The sequence below is a fragment of the Rutilus rutilus genome, assembly GCF_951802725.1.
Source record: "Rutilus rutilus genome assembly, chromosome: 16".
NCBI classification, from domain to species: Eukaryota; Metazoa; Chordata; class Actinopteri; order Cypriniformes; family Leuciscidae; genus Rutilus; species Rutilus rutilus.
This window is the reverse complement of record NC_140224.1, coordinates 20,996,952-21,014,702: the sequence shown is the minus strand read 5'-3', so window position 1 is coordinate 21,014,702 and position 17,751 is coordinate 20,996,952. Positions and strand designations below refer to the sequence as shown.

Here is a 17,751-nt window from a genome sequence, read left to right as displayed (position 1 = left end):
ATAACACTTTACAGTAAGGTTTCACTGAACATTTAGTAATGCATTTTAAATACATTGCCGTATCTGTAAATAATATTTGATGGGCCATGAACTAACAATGGACAGTTGTATTTTTATTAACTAGCGTTAACAATAATTAATATAACAAATGTGTTGTTCGTTGTTAGTTAATGTTAGTTAAGGCTCATTTTAACTAGCGGGACCTTATTGTAAAGTGTTACCATATTTTACAATAGAAGTAGACCTTCATTTTCCTATTCTTGAATAAATTAATTGAAAAAATATATTCTGCATGTGTTTTTTTGTGTGTGTGTTTTTGTTTTTTAACATCATAATTAGATTATTTGTCACTGACAAAAAAAAAGTGCACACTGTCCAGAGATTTTATGCAATTATAGAACAAGTGGCGTTTATAATTTTACAAAAATAACATTCTTTTCCAGCATCTGCAAACATAGAAATCAAATATGTGTTATAGATTGTTTTAAATCCTCACCAAACGCAGTTCATTTGTTCCCGGACCTTTTTCCAGATTAATTGAGAATGGAATTTTACTAAATGTCCCCTTGTTGAGATACGTTTCTTTTCACTTGTAAACACGTGTCTGGTATCTTGATTATTTAGTCGAATATGTACAAACGTGCAATTTGATGTAAAAATCCATCTTTCTCATGTTGTAATACTCATGGTCATGCTGTATTGTGTCCAGTAGGTGGCAGTAAGTTGCTGCTCATCCTTCAGTCCGAACAATCAGAAGAAGGAAGTTCGAAGGTCATCGTTGCATCGCCGCTAGTATCTCGCTACCTGGCTACGTTCGTTCTTTTATAATGGCAAAACATCACCCAGATTTGATTTTTTGCCGAAAACAGGCTGGAGTTGGTAAGGCTTTATATTTAGTAGATGTAGATTTGATTAAAAGCTTTAAATACATGAATTGTTTTATAATGTAGTTGTTTAACGAACAAACGTATAGCTAAACAAGGCAGTGAATGTTCGCAAGCGCTAAAATGAATGAATAGTCGTATTAAGATTAAAGTGAGAGGTGATTAAATTATTTATGAAGGCAACACTTAATATATCTCCCTGACTAAGTTAACTTATTAGTTGCTAGTTAGTGGCTTAACCAGATATTTATTCCAGAGAAAAATCTGGTAAAGTATTGTAGCAAAGGTAACGTTACTTGGTCGTTTGTTTAATAGTTGGAGCCTGGAGGGCAGTATTGTCATAATTATTATTATTTGTGTGTACCTTTTGCTGTTTTGTTCATTTGCATGATTTCAATTTGAGCAAGTATAAAGTGCGTTGTAACTAATTTTATCTTTCCTTTCTTTGCAGCCATTGGAAGACTGTGTGAAAAATGTAAGTTTTGAACTTTATCGTATTATGTTCGATGCTTTAGCAGTGTCTTTCATTTCAGACAGTTTCTTCTCATTTAATATTTTTATTATTGAAAAAAAAAATCACGTTTGTTCGTTTTACAGATGTTTAGTTAAAGAAAAATGTATCAATGTGCATGCTATAAATACTGTTTAACAGTAGCAAAATGTCCTTTTTTTTTTTTTTTTTGACAACAAACATTTCAAGACAGTTACCAAGTGATTAATATACGCTTATGAGTGGGCGATATTGACCAAAACCTTATATATGTGATTTTATTCTTAATTTATTGCAATATGTAATCAAGTACATTTTGCTGGAAATAATGTTGCTTTGATATCAAAGTTTTAGATGCCTGCAAAATTTCACAATTCTCGATACCAATCAATTCATTGATTGCCACAGCAGAATACTAGGCTAACTAATGCAAGTAAAAAAAAAAAAAAGTCTTCAAACAATTATTGAAGACAAGTAAACAAATTATAGTCGGTTACTGATTTCAAATTACATGACAAAATTTGTAGTAACATAAAGTTGTAATGTAACGTAATATAATCTGACCTTTGATTACTTTTATATTACTTAAACTCATTTATCACATTGAATAGGACAATCTTGTACCATATTCATCTAAAAATACAAAGAGAATTTTTTTTTTATTCCATTCTTCATCAACAACATGAAGTGCATTAACTATTACATTATTGAATATTACACATCCTGTTTTCTCCCAACTATTCACGTACTCTTAACACACAACCTACTGTGATTATGTGAATACAGTAAACAGAAAGCCACTTCCGTGTGATCAGGACGGTACTGCTACGATGTTATGCTCTGTTTCTTTTCTTTTTAAGGTGATGGCAAATGCGTTATCTGTGACTCTTACGTCAGGCCTTGCACACTAGTTCGTATCTGTGATGAATGCAACTATGGGTCTTACCAAGGGCGCTGTGTCATCTGTGGAGGTCCTGGAGTTTCTGATGCCTACTACTGCAAAGAGTGCACCATCCAGGAGAAAGATGTGAGTAAATCTGCCTAATCATTGTTTGACTGACTGATGCGAAATCTATTTTGCCCAGTATCAGGGATGTGTAACCATATCTTCCTTCATTCAGTACTTGGGTAACTGCTTCTCATATTGAATTTTCAAAATGTAATTATGATGCGTTAGGATATGGATGCATGCTTTTTATTATATTAACTGGAAGTTTCTGAAGAACTGTCTTGTTTCATCGTTTCTCAGAGAGACGGCTGCCCCAAGATCGTGAACCTCGGCAGCTCGAAGACTGACCTTTTCTATGAGAGAAAAAAATATGGCTTTAAGAAGAGGTGAAGAAACGGGGATTTTGTTTGTTTTCCATTTTGTTGATACAATAAAAAGTTGTTTTTAATGTTGTGGTGTTGATTATTCTGTTAATCACCAGGGGAATTTACAGTTAGAGACCCAAGGACCAGATATGATTAATGAAGACTATGAGTCAGAAATGCAATCACTTGAAGAAAATTTTGAATAGTTTGCATTTTCATCAGCAGAAGTCAGCTTCCACACTCAGCAAGGAGTTCGTAGGCGTACACACTCATTAGAGCAGCAATCATACTCACAATCACTAAGCTACATCATCACACCAGGTTGAATGATTCTGATTGGTTAAGGCACAGATAAGCTTTAAATATTTCTACTGAGGTCACCATTCAGGGTTTCTAGGTTCCAGTTTGTCTGTCAGATGGTCATTCCACCTCCCCTGCATGCCAGCTGTTCACCTCGTGAACGTCAGGTCCTGTCCAAAAGAGTACTAGAAACGCACGCATAGATACACAGCTTCTTCAAGGTTGGAGTTGGTCGAGCTCTTGCTCTGATCAGGAAACTGACCCAAAAGTTGTACTTTCTCTCAGGTAGAGGTTCAGACAATATTCGTTATTATTCTTTTTATATAGATAAAAAAAAATAAAGTAAATGTTTTAACTAAGAATTGGTCAAGAAGGAGAAGGGCTTGAGTGACCCCAGTGACCTCGGCTGTCATGGTCAGCAAGAAGAGTAAATGTATGTTTTGACATGTGTTGGGTGCTTCTCTAAAAAAAAACCCCAGCAAATTCCAGTAAACAGACATGTCATTCTGTACCTACATAAATCCCATACGCCTGAAGAAGTCATTCAAATCATTTAATGTGTGGAAGGATAAATATGAATACCTTGATTATAATCACTCAAAAGGATATACAGTACATTGAAGAGGCAGTGGATTTTCATTGTTATTCTTTTATGATTAGGGTTTAAGATTGGATATTTTATCTCTCTCATTGTGGAAGTAGTATAGATATTTCAAAATTAGAGTCCTGATTCGTTTCAAACTTTTATAAATAAAACTCCAGCCTGTTATGGCGGGTTTTTATTTATTTTTTTTGGTTACAAAATACACTATCTTAATATAATAATTTAATTCAACGTGAACTCTTGTGGCTTCTCTCTGGGCCACCCTGTCACAGGAAGGAAAGAATAAGAACAAAATGTAACACATTCGATATAGATTTTATGGTAGCACATTACAATAAGGTTCCGTAATGCATAATTGAAATCAAAAGTTGTATCTCTTAACCCTTGTGTTATGTTGCGGGTCAATTTGACCCGTTTAGATTTTCTAGTTGTTGGAAATACTGGTTAACCTATGTTTTTTTTCTTGATATTTTGTGACTTTTTCTCATTTATCATCATGAACATGCATGCAAAGTTTCAACATGCTGGTGATTTTTGACATATACAAACAAAATTACTGTTCCTTTCGTGATGTTCGCGGGTCAATTTGACCCGCATATTTTAACGCTCTAAGGCAACTGTACAGAGCCAAAATAATAACATTTCTTGGTTATATTTTGTTATTTTATTTTTTTACTACCTTATGAAGTTAAATTTTTTAGTTTTCCACACTTATTTCAATGCAGAAAAATATTTTGTCAGCCACAGATGGTAAAAATGACCTATAATTTATTTTTTCAAGCTACCTGAAATAACATTAAACCTTTTATTTTTTTCTTGATATTTTGTGACTTTTTCTCATTTATCATCATGAACATGCATGCAAAGTTTCAACATGCTGGTGTTTTTAGACATATACAAACAAAATAAATGTTCCTTTCGTGATGTTCGCGGGTCAATTTGACCCACATATTTTAACGCTCTAAGGCAACTGTACGGACCCAAAATAATAACATTTCTTGGTTATATTTTGTTATTTTATTTTTTTACTACATTATGAAGCTAAAAAAATAGGTTTTCCACACTTATTTCAATACAGAAAAATATTTTGTCAGTCACAGATGGTAAAAATTACCTATCATTTATTTTTTCAAGCTACCTGAAATAATATTAAACATTTTTTTTCTTGATATTTTGTGACTTTCTCATTTATCATCATGAACATGCATGCAAAGTTTCAACATACTGGTGGTTTTTTTTTGTTTTTTTTTGACAAATACAAAACAAAATTACTATTACGTCTGTGATGTCCATCATAGGCTGCTATTCAAAAGCAACTGTACAGACACAAAATAAAAACATTTATTTTATGTATGTCAGGGCATTAACTCCAGTTCTAAAGTGTAAGTGTATCTAAAAGTGCTCTAACCCAAACCAAACACACTTTAAAAAGCTAAATCATGGTGCATGTTGTTCAGAATTAATTGCAAATTACGAATGAAAATCTTTGACAGACACAAATAGTAAAATAAGCTCTCATTTATATATTCAAGATATCTGAAATATCTTGAGACTTCGACATAGACAGCAGGAAAAATGAGCTCATTAATTGATTAATTGTTCAGTTATGATGTTCTAAGCAAAAAAAAAAAAAAAAAAAAAGTTGAAAAAATGTATATGCAAATATATAAATATAACGTATATTCAAATTTTAAATAGTTTTAAAAAATGGTTAAAAAACATTTTCATTAAATCATATCTTCAGATATATATTTTTTGGAATATTTGACAAATGCTGATATTAAAAGTTTACAGTTTGAACCTGAATCTTTGTTGTTTTTCATAGTGTGATTTTTGGGTATTGAATCCAATGCGGGTCAATTTGACCCGGACCATAAGGGGAGTGCACAGAATTCCAACATAACACAAGGGTTAATATTCAATGTGTTAACTTTTTCACTTCGGCGCTCTCTGTCTCTGCAGCCGTATGTGTGTGCGTAACAGTTTACCAGTTCCTCAAGTCCGTGCAAATGATGAGTTATACAAAGTGTTCTGAGGATGCTGCTTTATTGGTCTCTCCGACATGCATCCACATGACCCACAATGTTGCAGTGAACACAAATACTCAGCGCATCTCTAATGAAAACGACCATGCGTGTTCCGGACTACCCTACCCATAATTCCCTCCCACTCGTACTACAATTTACGTCCTTACGACATTAAAGGAACAGCTCCCTATTTCCCCTTTGTTCCACAACAAATGGACCTGAGCTAACATTATCAATGAATGTTAAAAAAGATTAAATACTGTAATAAATGTATTGCTTAGTAAAGTCAATCTTAGTTAATGGCTGCAGTAATTAAAGTTAAGTAATAGGAACTTACTGTGGAGTGTAACACTACACCGCAATTCGTTATTCATGTCAGAAGTAGCGCGAGCGCTTCAAGTATGTCAGAAATGGTCAGAATGAGGATCAGTTTACAGCATCACTGATTATAATGGCTTCTATGTGCTGTTTTCTGGTCCGGTGTGGTGTAGACACAGTGTTATATACTTTACTAATACAAGCACAATAATCGTTTTATTTGTCTTTCTTTAAACATGATCATAAAATACAATATTGATCAACGTTACATTCGTTACAATTACAAATGTATTGATAATATGTATAGAGTATTTTCAAACTGTACTTACTCTGTTTCTCAGTTGAATATGTACTGGGGGGGGGGGGGGGGGGGGGGGGGGGGGGGTACATGATTTAATTTGGGATTAAGGTTAGGTAATGATGCCTACTGAAATGTGATCGCTTCTTATGAAATAAACCTAGATTGAAATGCATCACACTGTCTTTTTTTAGCCCCTCCCTCTTTGTGTTATACAACTTTTTTTTTTTTTTTTTTTTTTTGCTTCTGTCTGTTACACAACACTCTACCATCTGAAATTTGAGATTCAGTTAGTCATAATTCTCTTACGCATTTCGGATTTAAATGCACTGTTAAATATTGTTAAAATGACATGTAGGTAAGACGTTTTTGAGTTCTTTAATAATATATACAACATGAAACAGACAAGACACCAAGAAAACATTTACAAGTCAAAAAAATGTTTAAAAGACTTAAGAAAATTCTTTACACAAAAAAAAGAAGAAGAACAATAACAATTAGAAAACCATTCAAAACTGACAAAATAAAGATTTGTTACTGCAACAAAGTTGGCATCTCAAATATGCAACCGAGTTCTTTTCTAGTTGATTAGAAGAAATGCTTCGTGACAGGCAGAGACAGTCTATTCCTTTCAGCCATTAAGCCCCATTTTATTTTATTGTTGTTCATCTCACGTTTCACACTCGTCAGAAAGGAAGCTCAAGGAGAAACGACAAACCGTAAGTGCAGCATTAAAGAGTGTCTACAGACCACAGATATGAAAAAGTTTCAACACCTGATTTAAATGGAGTCGTATAAGCTACAGAAAATGTTAGCTTCAGCGTTTTGATCAAAGTTAACTTTGGTCAGGATTACATTCCATATCAGATTCCCTTTCCACAAAACATGAAAAACGACGTAATGCAAAATTAAACTTGGAAATAAACGTCTGCCTAATTTCCACTTCACAACAATAAACCGTGAGCACAAGATATTGACTTTATCTTCATTTTCTTTCCGTGGTGATATTACAGATGCTTCTCAATCGGAAGGCTGCATATCTCGGCTGTCAGAGGACATCTAGATTTAAAGGATCCTTAGAAGGCAGCCTTCGTTTGGCGTCCTTTAATCCGCTAATTTTGAAGGATGCATCAAGTTTATACTTCAGGTCCTCATATTACCCACAATCCTTTGCACACATTTCAATTTACAAATTGTGTAAACATGAGCATGTGACATAGCCATGCGCACTTACTAGACCGTCTCATTCTAGCGTTTAATGGAGTGGAGGACTCTAGACTGGACTAGGAAGAACACAACCTCACTAGGATGCAGTCTTCCGTTTGAAAAGCACCCTACGTGTTTCAAAAGTACAGAGACAAGTTGCACAAAATATGTACCTGAAAAAGTAGGACAGTGGCGAGCAGAGGGCCGACGCCCTTTCAAGAGGTTTGAGTTTGGTTTCTGATTTGTAACTTTAGCGCACTTTACAAACAGGCACGCCGCTGAAGACACTTATGGATCCTTGTTGACTCTGAGATATACGGTGTGGTTCACACTGCAAACCATTTTTTGTGAAATATTTGAAGTTATCTAAAAAAAAATATACATCATATGATACATATGGGAAAAACAACCTCCTATATCAGCACTTCATTTGTTTTGCTGAGTTCCAAACAGAAACAAGATCCGTCACATGTACAGAGGGTTATTTCTGTACATACACTGACCTCCTTGAGTCCCAGAAAGGGTGAACCAGTAAACAAGGTATGATTTTAGGAGATCTAACGAGTTATGAAAGACTCCATCTACTGTAAATATTTGTCAAGTTTTGCAGATATACAACAGTGCACGCATTTCCAGTACATTATTTGATGAATTCTAGCACTTGCGGACAGACAAAACATTTAACAGGCTTTTTTTTTTTTTTTTTTGCTGCACAAAAACATTATAAATGCACATTTCCTGCTTAACGTTTTCAGTTACATATACATTTTTCAATAATAGCATTTTAATTCTGTTGCAGATAAAAATGCACCGATTAGTGGTCAAATGTACCAAATTTGTTAAAGGAATTCTTAGAATCAATATAACTTTTTCAGGGATATTTCAGAAAGTATATTGAAGTCAATGCCAGTCATTCTTTATGAATAAAGACCAGTGACTTCCAACATACATTATTCCTTAAAACTACCATAAAACAAGAAAAGGTAGGGGAGGTAGACCTTTTCTACAATGCAATGGCATTACAAAAAAAGCACTTAAAAGCTCTATTGTAAATATTGGGTATGTTGTTGCACTGAAAGTAAGATTATTATATTGGAAAGAGTGGCTGACAGGATTCATAATCATATGAATATCACTTAGCTTTACAGTCTGAATTATTAATTCACTCATCTTCTGTCTTCTCCTCTTCGTTCCATACCATTATTAATTTATTGCCTTTCGACAATGCAACTAAATCAATAATTGTTTAGAGGTCTTCAGCTGGTCCACTTGAAAAAGAAGAGAAAAAGCTGTAAATCACCACATTTGTAACAGCGACCTACTTCACTTGTAAGAGTTAGTGTTTTAACTCTGAGTGGGAGCATATGTATTTGAGCAAATGCGATTTGCATTTTATATGCAAATTCTCTGTGTGCACAATTGTCTCTTACAGCGGCCCGTATTTGGCTTCATAGCGTGTCACGACGTTCTTGCAGCGCCCAAAGTCCTTGCGTAACTCTGCCACTTCCTGCCTCAACACCGAGTTCTCTCGCTCCAGGAAGGCTGCTCGTACTGTGATCTGATTCTCTTTAAGCCTCCTGGCATCTCGTGAACGTTTGGCTGCAATATTATTCTTCTTCCTCCGCTGCCAGTATTTGTCGTCCTGAAATAGTTAGTGGACATGAAAAAATGTTTCTCTATTTTGTGAATGACAGTGTGTTGTTATAAATTAAAACTGTTTCTTTGTTTTACAAATGTTTACAACAGTTCTTCTAACCCTAATTGATGAGAATTCCTTGTGCTGGAGGAGACTTTACAGAGTGCTGGACTCTTGCACTGTCAATACAAGATCTTGACCAAAAATGTATGCACCTCTTGATGGAAATAAATGTTGTGATGTTATTTCCATCAAGAGGTGTATCAGTTTTCTGGTCAAGATCTTGTATTGACAATGCAAGAGTCCAGCACTCTGTAAAGTCTCCTCCAGCACATCCTAAAGATTTTCAGTGAATTTAAGGTCTGGACTCAGAGGTGCGAAACCTTCACATGTGTGAAAATGATTCTTCATGCTCCCTCCCAACCATTCTTTCACAATTTGAGCCTGATGCATCTTGACATTGTCATCCTGGAATATGGCCATGATGTGTCTTCCTACATGGTTGTTTAAGATATGAAAAGCTACAAACTCCATCAGAACTGTTGCCAAACATTTAACAAGCCAGAACATATGAATCACTGCAATAATGATCCAATCATAGACCCTTATGCACTTGCCTATTTAAATCCAAACAGCAACTTTTTTTTTTTTTGGCTGTGCACTGCAGTGTATAAATACATACGACACTCTCTAAAATAATTTTCATAAAATTAACGTTTAGGGTGTAACAGTATAATTTGGCTCTGGACCTCAGGCACAAACACTTGCTTGGCTTTCTTGATCAGAGTTCAAGAGTAATGTTATACAATATTAAGGTAGTATTTCGGGCATACTCGTAGTTTTTATTAATATTTTGAATTAGTATTTATTTTTATACTTTCTGTTTACATTTTCATTTTAGTAAAAGTTTTAGTGTATTTACCTTCTTCTCCTCGGGCACATATACTTTCTTTGCTTTCTTGATCATAGGCTGAGGCTTCAGCTCCTCCTCGGAAAAACGATGTTTGCGGGGATTAAACAGTTCGCCTCCAGGTATGCTGGAGAGCACAAGGTCTGTGGGATCCGGCTCGAAGTTGATGTCTACCTCGATATCATCTGGATCAATAGGCTCTGGTGATGCACAGTCATCATCTGTGGTGAAAAGTGAATTAGTAAATACTAACAATGAAATGAAATCTAAATCTAGTTCCGTTTTATTACTTCCAGACATTATTTGTGATTCTAATTGAATGTTTGAACATCACTTGATCATTGCTGACTCTTACAATCAGATCATCATGAAAAACCGCTTAACCATGTAATGGATTTTAGTGAAGTGTGACAGAGAGTACACTGTGTTCTGTTCTCGTTCTGCTGACCTGATTTAGTGTCTGTTGAGCTAGAGCTGGATGTCGTGAATGTGACCACTTCCTCCTCACATTGATCCAGTTCCATGACTGGCATAAGAGAGATTGCTGGGGCTGTTTCGCTTGTAGAGGTTGCGGTTGGTTTTTCAGTTGTCAGCTGTAAGTTTTCCTTCCCAAGACTCTTTTGCTGACCCTCATCCTCTGAGGCAGAAATGCCATTCTCCATGAGAAATTCCTCCAGATCCATGTATTCCAGGTGGAAGGTTTCGCCATCATAGGGAATGGTCTTTTCCCAGATGGCAGGCGTTAAGGCGGCTGATGGTCCCATTCCACTGACCCCTCCAGAGTCCACATCCTCGAACAGTTTCTCTTTATCATTTTCTGCAATATTAAAATGACCGTAATAAACTAATTGTGACAGACAAAATATATTGTTTAAATCCCAGATCTTACATCAGAAAGACTGGCAATCAAACACATAGAGTCTAAACTGAAAGACTGCAGTAAGTATCTAGAACGGGCAACAAAGGTTCACCTGAGAAAATCAATTTAACAAAATGACAAAAGGTGTGATAAGATTTTTAAGGTCTGTTACTTGGTAGATAGATATATCTGCAATTTTAGGGGGAGAGAAATTGTATCAGTAAAACAAAAATGCTGTCATCACTTACTCACCCCCAAGCTGTTACAAACCTGTTTGAGTTTCTTTATTCTATTGAACACAAAAGAAGATATTTTAAAGAATGTCGGTAACCAGACAGTTGACGGGCACCCATTAACTTCCATAGTAGGAAACAAACACTATGCAAGTCAATGGGTGCCGTCAACTGTCTGGTTACCGACATTCTTCTAAATATTTATTTTGTGTTCAACAGAAGAAAGAAATTCATACAGATTTGGAACAACATAAGGGTGGATAAATTATGACAACATCTTTGGGTGAGCTATCCCTTTAATTTCATATATCTTAGTTCAGTTTGCTATATGCAAAATTCAGCATACAAAAACAACTTTTTATAACATCTATATAATTTGCATGTACATTAAATAGTACTAAAGTGACGAATCGTTATTTAGATCGGACTCTAAAGAACGATTCATTTAGGAAGCGGACATCATTGGTTCCATCCGGTTTTTATGAGTTTGCAACATTAAGTGCCGCGAACCAAGTTGTAAATAGCACAAAACACGTTCTGTACTTACATAAAGAGGCAATGGTATGGTCTGTCGTTGTATGAACATTCAAGATGCATTTGACGATAATAATTCTGCAATGCAGCGAGAGCAGCGACCGCGCGCCCGACTGCTGCAGACAGAGGCACTTACCATCATCGCCTTCCAGAAGATTCGGTGGAGGAATTTCCATGATTTTCTTTAAAACTACTGGGAAGGCAATCGGAGTATCAGTGCCTGAGTCCATCGTGACCGAAATAGGCTCCGCGTCCATTTTTACTGACGCTTCGGACAGCGCGTGAGAATAGCTTAACTTTAAAAGCGATTTCAAATCCCTGGTTTAAATAAGAAAAATACTTGAATTTCTTCAATACCTGAGGTCCGAGGGAGAAAAAATGAAATCACCTCGCCAGTCGACCCCTTTCTATTCACCGACTCTATTTCTGTGTTTGACCCGATTTTCCAGTTAGACACAAAAGTGTTTTAATATCCACGCCCCTTTTGCAGAAAAAAAACAACAGTTTGTCGATGCGGATAGGTTGGTTGTGGCACTGCTCTCATGAATAATTAAGTAGACGTGACGACACAGGGGCGTGTCTGTGCGTAAAGTGAAGGTTAGTTGTCTTCAAAAGCGACTCCTCATTGGTCGGTGGTCAAAATGGTTATTTTTCACTAATGTTAGAAAAAAGTGTCACGAGACCGAAATAGATACACTGACGATATAAAGTATGTGCATATATGCCACATACAACTTTAAAATGACATGCCTTTTACGCTTCTGTAATTAATAGACCAATTTATTCCAAATCAATTAATTTTACAATTGACCTTCAAACATTTTAAGCCTTATAATAAGTAATAACAAAACTGTGTTAGGGATTAACATAATAATAAACAATAAAATGCTTGGTCATTGCACTTAATGAGCTCATGTCTCGCGGGAGAACAGCCTGTATTGTGCACATGGCCTCGCACGTGCACTCATGGCACGTTTGTGTGCAAACAGACCAATCGCAAAGCAGAAAAGATATAGGGAAAATATCGCATGTCTCACGTGTAGAATGAGGTTGTAATTAACTTGCCCTTGGGTTTACGACATGTGAAATACAATTTATGTTATTAGGCCATATTGTTCTATCTGTTCTATGTGATGTATTGCATATAATACACTACAAATTAACAGTGATTGCATGGTGTAGCCCACATTTCTATTATTTGCACATTTATTTAACATCTAAAAAATATCAGTCCCACTTTGCACGTCTTAATATATTTGACAAAATCATATCGTTCTGAATATGCCTTTTCATAATTTCTCCTAGTGAAAAAAAAGTTTTTCATGTTTGCATTATATTTATGCAATGAATTGCTACACCAGTAAATGTAATATATACAGAAACCATTATAAAAGACAGTCTACATGCTGCCAAGATGCAATGACTCATTGAATAGGATAATTTGCTAAATAAATAAATATGTAAATTGGAACATGCCTCAACTGAGGAAGAAGGAAAAACTAGGTTAAGGCAAATTTGCAATAATATTAATAGTTTAATTGCAAATATCTAGACACTGTTAGTAATGTAATGCAGACAAAAACAGATGTTAGTAAATCATTTCTCAATACACAGCATTTATAAAAGAAAAAGTTCACGTTCATCAAAAAAATCTGTATTTCTTGTTAGTGCTATAAAACAGGAAACTTTAATCAATTCACGTCACATTTTGAACCACTTGATCTACTTAATGCATGACGTAGTATCTAATCACAAGTACAATTCTGCGGCATGCCAATTACAGATTAGGCTACTTTATACATAAAGTGGGAATACAGGTTAATAAGAGTGTCCCGATTTACATGTAATGAGCCAATAGAGAAATCCTTACCAATGTCATCAATCGAAGGGACAGAGAAGGGGTACTCAAGCAAGGATTTGAATATCTCCGGAATTTCTGAAGACATGTCAAAACAGTTTCAGTACCAACAACTGGGGAAAAAAACGCTTAATCAATTAATCAATAGCTTTCAGTGAATCAAACTGTCTCTCGCAATAAGAGTAATTTGATACTACACTGAGAGTTCAGAAACTTTTAATCGCGGTCACAAGGTCTGCCCTAACCACGAAGTTACTTAACTAGTCCCACCCTTACACAGTCTATGGTCCCGCCTCAAATCGCCTTGCTTTCATAGGGTTGAAAGTTTTGACCAATGAATATCGTTTCAGTCTGCCTGCTGATTCATATTCAATGAGGCGCGGTAGTTTATTGGTCATGTCAGCTGTGTGTATTCACTCCGCGAGCCAATAGACATCTAGACAAGTTATCTAAGTCTAAAACATCTGCGTGTTCAGTGAGTGTTACGAAAGTGTGGGCAAAAATTCCTCAGAACTGCGCTGTCAGTGTCATTCACATTACCAGCAACAGAGAGTCAGATGTATGTGGAGTTAAAACAAATTAAAGGTCTTCTCACTTTTTTAAAATAGCCAGTAGACTGCAGGCTAGTTATATAAATGCCATGAGAGTATTTATTGTATTCATTATGAACTGCCGAAATGCATGTCGCATGTACGCAGGTGTGTAGTATGAATATGTTTCCATGCATAGGCTAATACAAATGTCATCTTTGACCTCTATATTCTTTTGACCTACTACGACGTACTAAACAACACAGTTGTAAATTCTTTTTTTCAATAGGCCTAGAATTGCTCTTTTACTGTTCCATGAATAGGCTACTGCATACCCGAACAGACTTTTATTTGCCATACTTGTTTTGCGTTCTATAGACAGTTCTGCTTGCTTGTCATAATTGTTACTCACATCACATCATGTCTGACGCAGAGATGTTGAAATCTTGTTCTGTTGGATGGGGGATGGTTGGGTCTTTTTTTTTCTTTTTTTTTTTTTTACAGTCTATCTATGGCCTAGAATCATCAACCGTCACAGAACCACCTTTCACCCAGAACCATATAGCCTGCTCACGCCACGCTACCGATGGCTTTGATTGGCAGAGACATTTGTACATGTTTCTATGGTAAGCCTTTAATGGAAAACAACAAGTATTCTGTAAGTTTTACAGGCTATATTGACAAACACATTCAATAGCCTATAAGCAGAGTCGATATTTAGGTGTGTTGACTCTTCTTCATAACCTCTGCAGCTTCTGGGCCAAATCCTGAATGATGACGATCCATTCTCGTCTTATTAGTGCTCGGAGTCGATCGCAATTTGTGGCCTTCTGCTTGTCCACTCGCCTTTTTGAGGATTGATCACAGGTTCTCTATGAGTTTAAGATCTGAGGTGTTGCCTGGCCACGGATCCCAAATTTTAATGTAATGATCTCCAAGCCACTTCATTATCACTCTTGCCTTGAGATGGTACCCAATCATGTTGGAAGATTTTGCAGGACATTTTGATACCATTCATGGCAGTGTTTATGGGCAGAATTGTAAGAGAGCCTCCCATGGATGAAAAGCAACCACACATGGATGGTTTCAGGATGCTTCATTGTTGGCACGACACAGGACTCATAGTAGCGTTCACCTTTTCTTCTCCGGACAATCAATTTTCCAGATGTCACAATCCTTGTACCTCCTGCAGAATTTAATTATGTCCTTGATGTTTTTCATGGAGAGAAGTGGCTTCTTTGCTGCCCTTCTTGACACCAGATCGTTGCACTCACACACACCTGCTGTCAGACTGAACAAGTTCTGCACTGGTGGTGACATGATTCTGTAGCTGAGTCCTCAGGAGGAGACGGTCCTTGCTGGACACTCTGGGACGTCCTGAAGCCTTCTTCACTGCAGTTGAACCTCTCTCCTTGAAGTTCTCAATGATCTGGTTAATGGTTCTTTCAGGTGCAATATTCTTTGCAGCAATTTCCTATCATGTGAGGCCATTTATATGCAAAGCAATGATGGCTGCATATTTTCTTTGGAGACCTAAAACGAGAACAAAATGATTGGAAGCAGAATGATAGTAATTTCATCCTGCTTCAGTTTCCCATGTGTTGATGATTAGTGGTCATGTTAACTGGTCATGTTGTGCCAGGGCCAAAAAACAGTGTTTTTTCGCCAATTAATTAATTTTTTTCGCCAATTAATTTTTTTGCAATTATTTAGAATTCATCTGAAGCAGCAAACTTTGCGAAACACAAAATTGATGTCACTGCCAATCTGCAGGACACTGGACAGGCGTAAATTTTCCATCTGTTTCAAGCCACAGATATTTAGATCACCTCAAGAAAAGACGGGGGGGGGGGGGGGGGGGGGGGAATGTGTGAACAAAATGCTAGATTTAGGCACATGATACAATGGCTGGTGCTGATTTTAAATCACTAAAACCAACTGGACATTCAAAAACGCTTAATGTTAAAAACACGTTTCTATTCTGGTGGGTTCTTCATCTTGCCTGCACATAGTATGCATCCTCAATAAGGCATGTCTTACTACATTAGTACGAACCTGGTAAAAATAACTGGTTGGCAAATGAGGAAAGTTTCGTTTTGTCCTCCAGCTACCTATAAGAATGTGGCACCACATGAATCCTGAATTAGGGAAAAAGGACATCTGATTGGACAAAATATATTTAGTGCAGGATGAGTCATCAATATTTTTAACCCATTCCCACAGAGATACTGTAAATTTTAAATGCATTTCCTAAAATACATTTTGTTATTGTTCAGTACAATAGGATATAGATAACCTCAAAGCTAGCATGTTGAAAGTGACAACTCTTAATTTTGATTCAACATTGTCTAAAAAGTAATAAAAAGCGATAACATCTCACACATTTTCTAAAACAGTCTATTTATTGTTAAACACTTTCATGAGATTTGGTCCACTGTGATCAATATATCACTTCCAACCAGGGAGAAAAAGGGAGAAACAAAACAAACAAATGTAAAAATACAGTACAAAAAGAGGCATTGTTGTTTTACCTTTTCATTTTTTTCAAACTCCTGATTTTCACTGGTTATCTATGCAGGTGAAAAATAAAGCCATCCTAACAGAAAAGTCTCAACCGATATAATCCAACATTTGCTAAATCCCACAATGTCTTTTTAGGCTGAACATGGATTATGAACAACATATTTCTGGTTTACACTCCATCCAGAAAGTCTGACACACAAAGATCATTTTAAAATGGGCAATCTTTCTTGGTGTCTGTCCAGAAAGCCCAGAACGTTCCAGTTCCGTGATAAAATAAACTCAAGTGGAGAATGAGGATGGTGGGTATATGACCATTACTGCAGCCTTCAGATGGTCAATGGCCAGCAGTACTAAACCCTTTGATATGAATATGAATGAATGCCAACTTCATCCCGTATTAAGAGAAAGAGAGACCGTCAACTGAGCATCTTGGTTCTCAGGTTGTTCTCTTTCTCTCTACGGTTATGCACACTACCTCAGCTCTAGCATGATCATGTTCCTCAGAATATTTTAGATGCGAGTAACGTGCAAAACCAGACTCCATTGTCACTGAGAGAACATTTACGATACACTTCCCTCCCCTATTTCCTTAAACAAATTGTCTAAGAGTGTATATATCATTATACTGAAAGAGTAGGATTATTTGTTAAGGTATTTATAATTGTATATAAATGTATAAGGCGCTATGCAGACAAACAAATATCCATGTATGCTTTGTGTTCCGTCACAGTATAGCACTGTGAGAATCGAATCAAAACGATCAGGAATATGGTATAGAAGGAATTCGCTAAGGCATGTAGTTTTTAAAGATGTCTCTTTACTACAACCACTTTATAAACCCTCTTATAAGAGATCCCAAGTTTCAGAACTATACGTTAATAGCATCGCTTGCTTTTCATTGTGTTTAGGTTGAAGAAAAAAAGAACGATAACTACCCTAGGATCTCAATTCCTGTATTCTGGACAGCTCACTAAGCATACATAGACATAATTCACTGTTAAGTATTATATTCATACATGGATACATATATTTAAAGTGTTATACATAGCAATTAACATATACATATATCAATAGCATATAGGAAGACAGAAGTAGTCATAATGACAATCATTATCATCACTGTCATCATCATAATAATAGCAGTAGTAATAATATGATCCCTCAGTAAAGCGTACTAGGTCACTCCAGAACGTCCCTCTCAATCTCCATACCAGTTGGAATCTGCTA

At 36.1% G+C, this 17,751-nt stretch overlaps 2 protein-coding genes across 4 annotated transcripts; one reads left to right on the top strand and one right to left on the bottom strand.

The window, feature by feature from the left end:
• The first annotated feature begins 705 nt into the window (after nucleotides 1–705).
• On the top strand, nucleotides 706–2,771 carry phf5a (PHD finger protein 5A). Its single transcript, XM_084435248.1, has 4 exons — nucleotides 706–879; nucleotides 1,336–1,359; nucleotides 2,235–2,401; nucleotides 2,624–2,771. The coding sequence occupies exons 1-4, from the start codon at nucleotides 828–830 to the stop codon at nucleotides 2,711–2,713; spliced, it is 333 nt and encodes a 110-aa protein (XP_084291374.1). The 5' UTR covers nucleotides 706–827; the 3' UTR covers nucleotides 2,714–2,771.
• Nucleotides 2,772–6,598: 3,827 nt separating this feature from the next.
• tefa (TEF transcription factor, PAR bZIP family member a) lies at nucleotides 6,599–13,754 on the bottom strand. Of its 3 annotated transcripts, none has more exons than XM_084433841.1 (5): nucleotides 13,484–13,754; nucleotides 10,436–10,804; nucleotides 10,000–10,208; nucleotides 8,872–9,083; nucleotides 6,599–8,709 (listed from the first exon to the last, which is right to left on the bottom strand). In XM_084433841.1, exons 1-5 carry the CDS (start codon nucleotides 13,557–13,559, stop codon nucleotides 8,688–8,690), a joined length of 888 nt encoding a protein of 295 aa, XP_084289967.1. In that variant the 5' UTR covers nucleotides 13,560–13,754; the 3' UTR covers nucleotides 6,599–8,687. The 3 variants fall into 3 exon arrangements, with proteins under 3 accessions (XP_084289967.1, XP_084289965.1, XP_084289966.1); XM_084433839.1 differs by lacking the exon at nucleotides 13,484–13,754 and adding an exon at nucleotides 11,750–12,096; XM_084433840.1 differs by lacking the exons at nucleotides 6,599–8,709; nucleotides 13,484–13,754 and adding an exon at nucleotides 11,750–12,096 and having other exon boundaries at nucleotides 8,730–9,083.
• Between the last annotated feature and the right edge of the window lie 3,997 nt (nucleotides 13,755–17,751).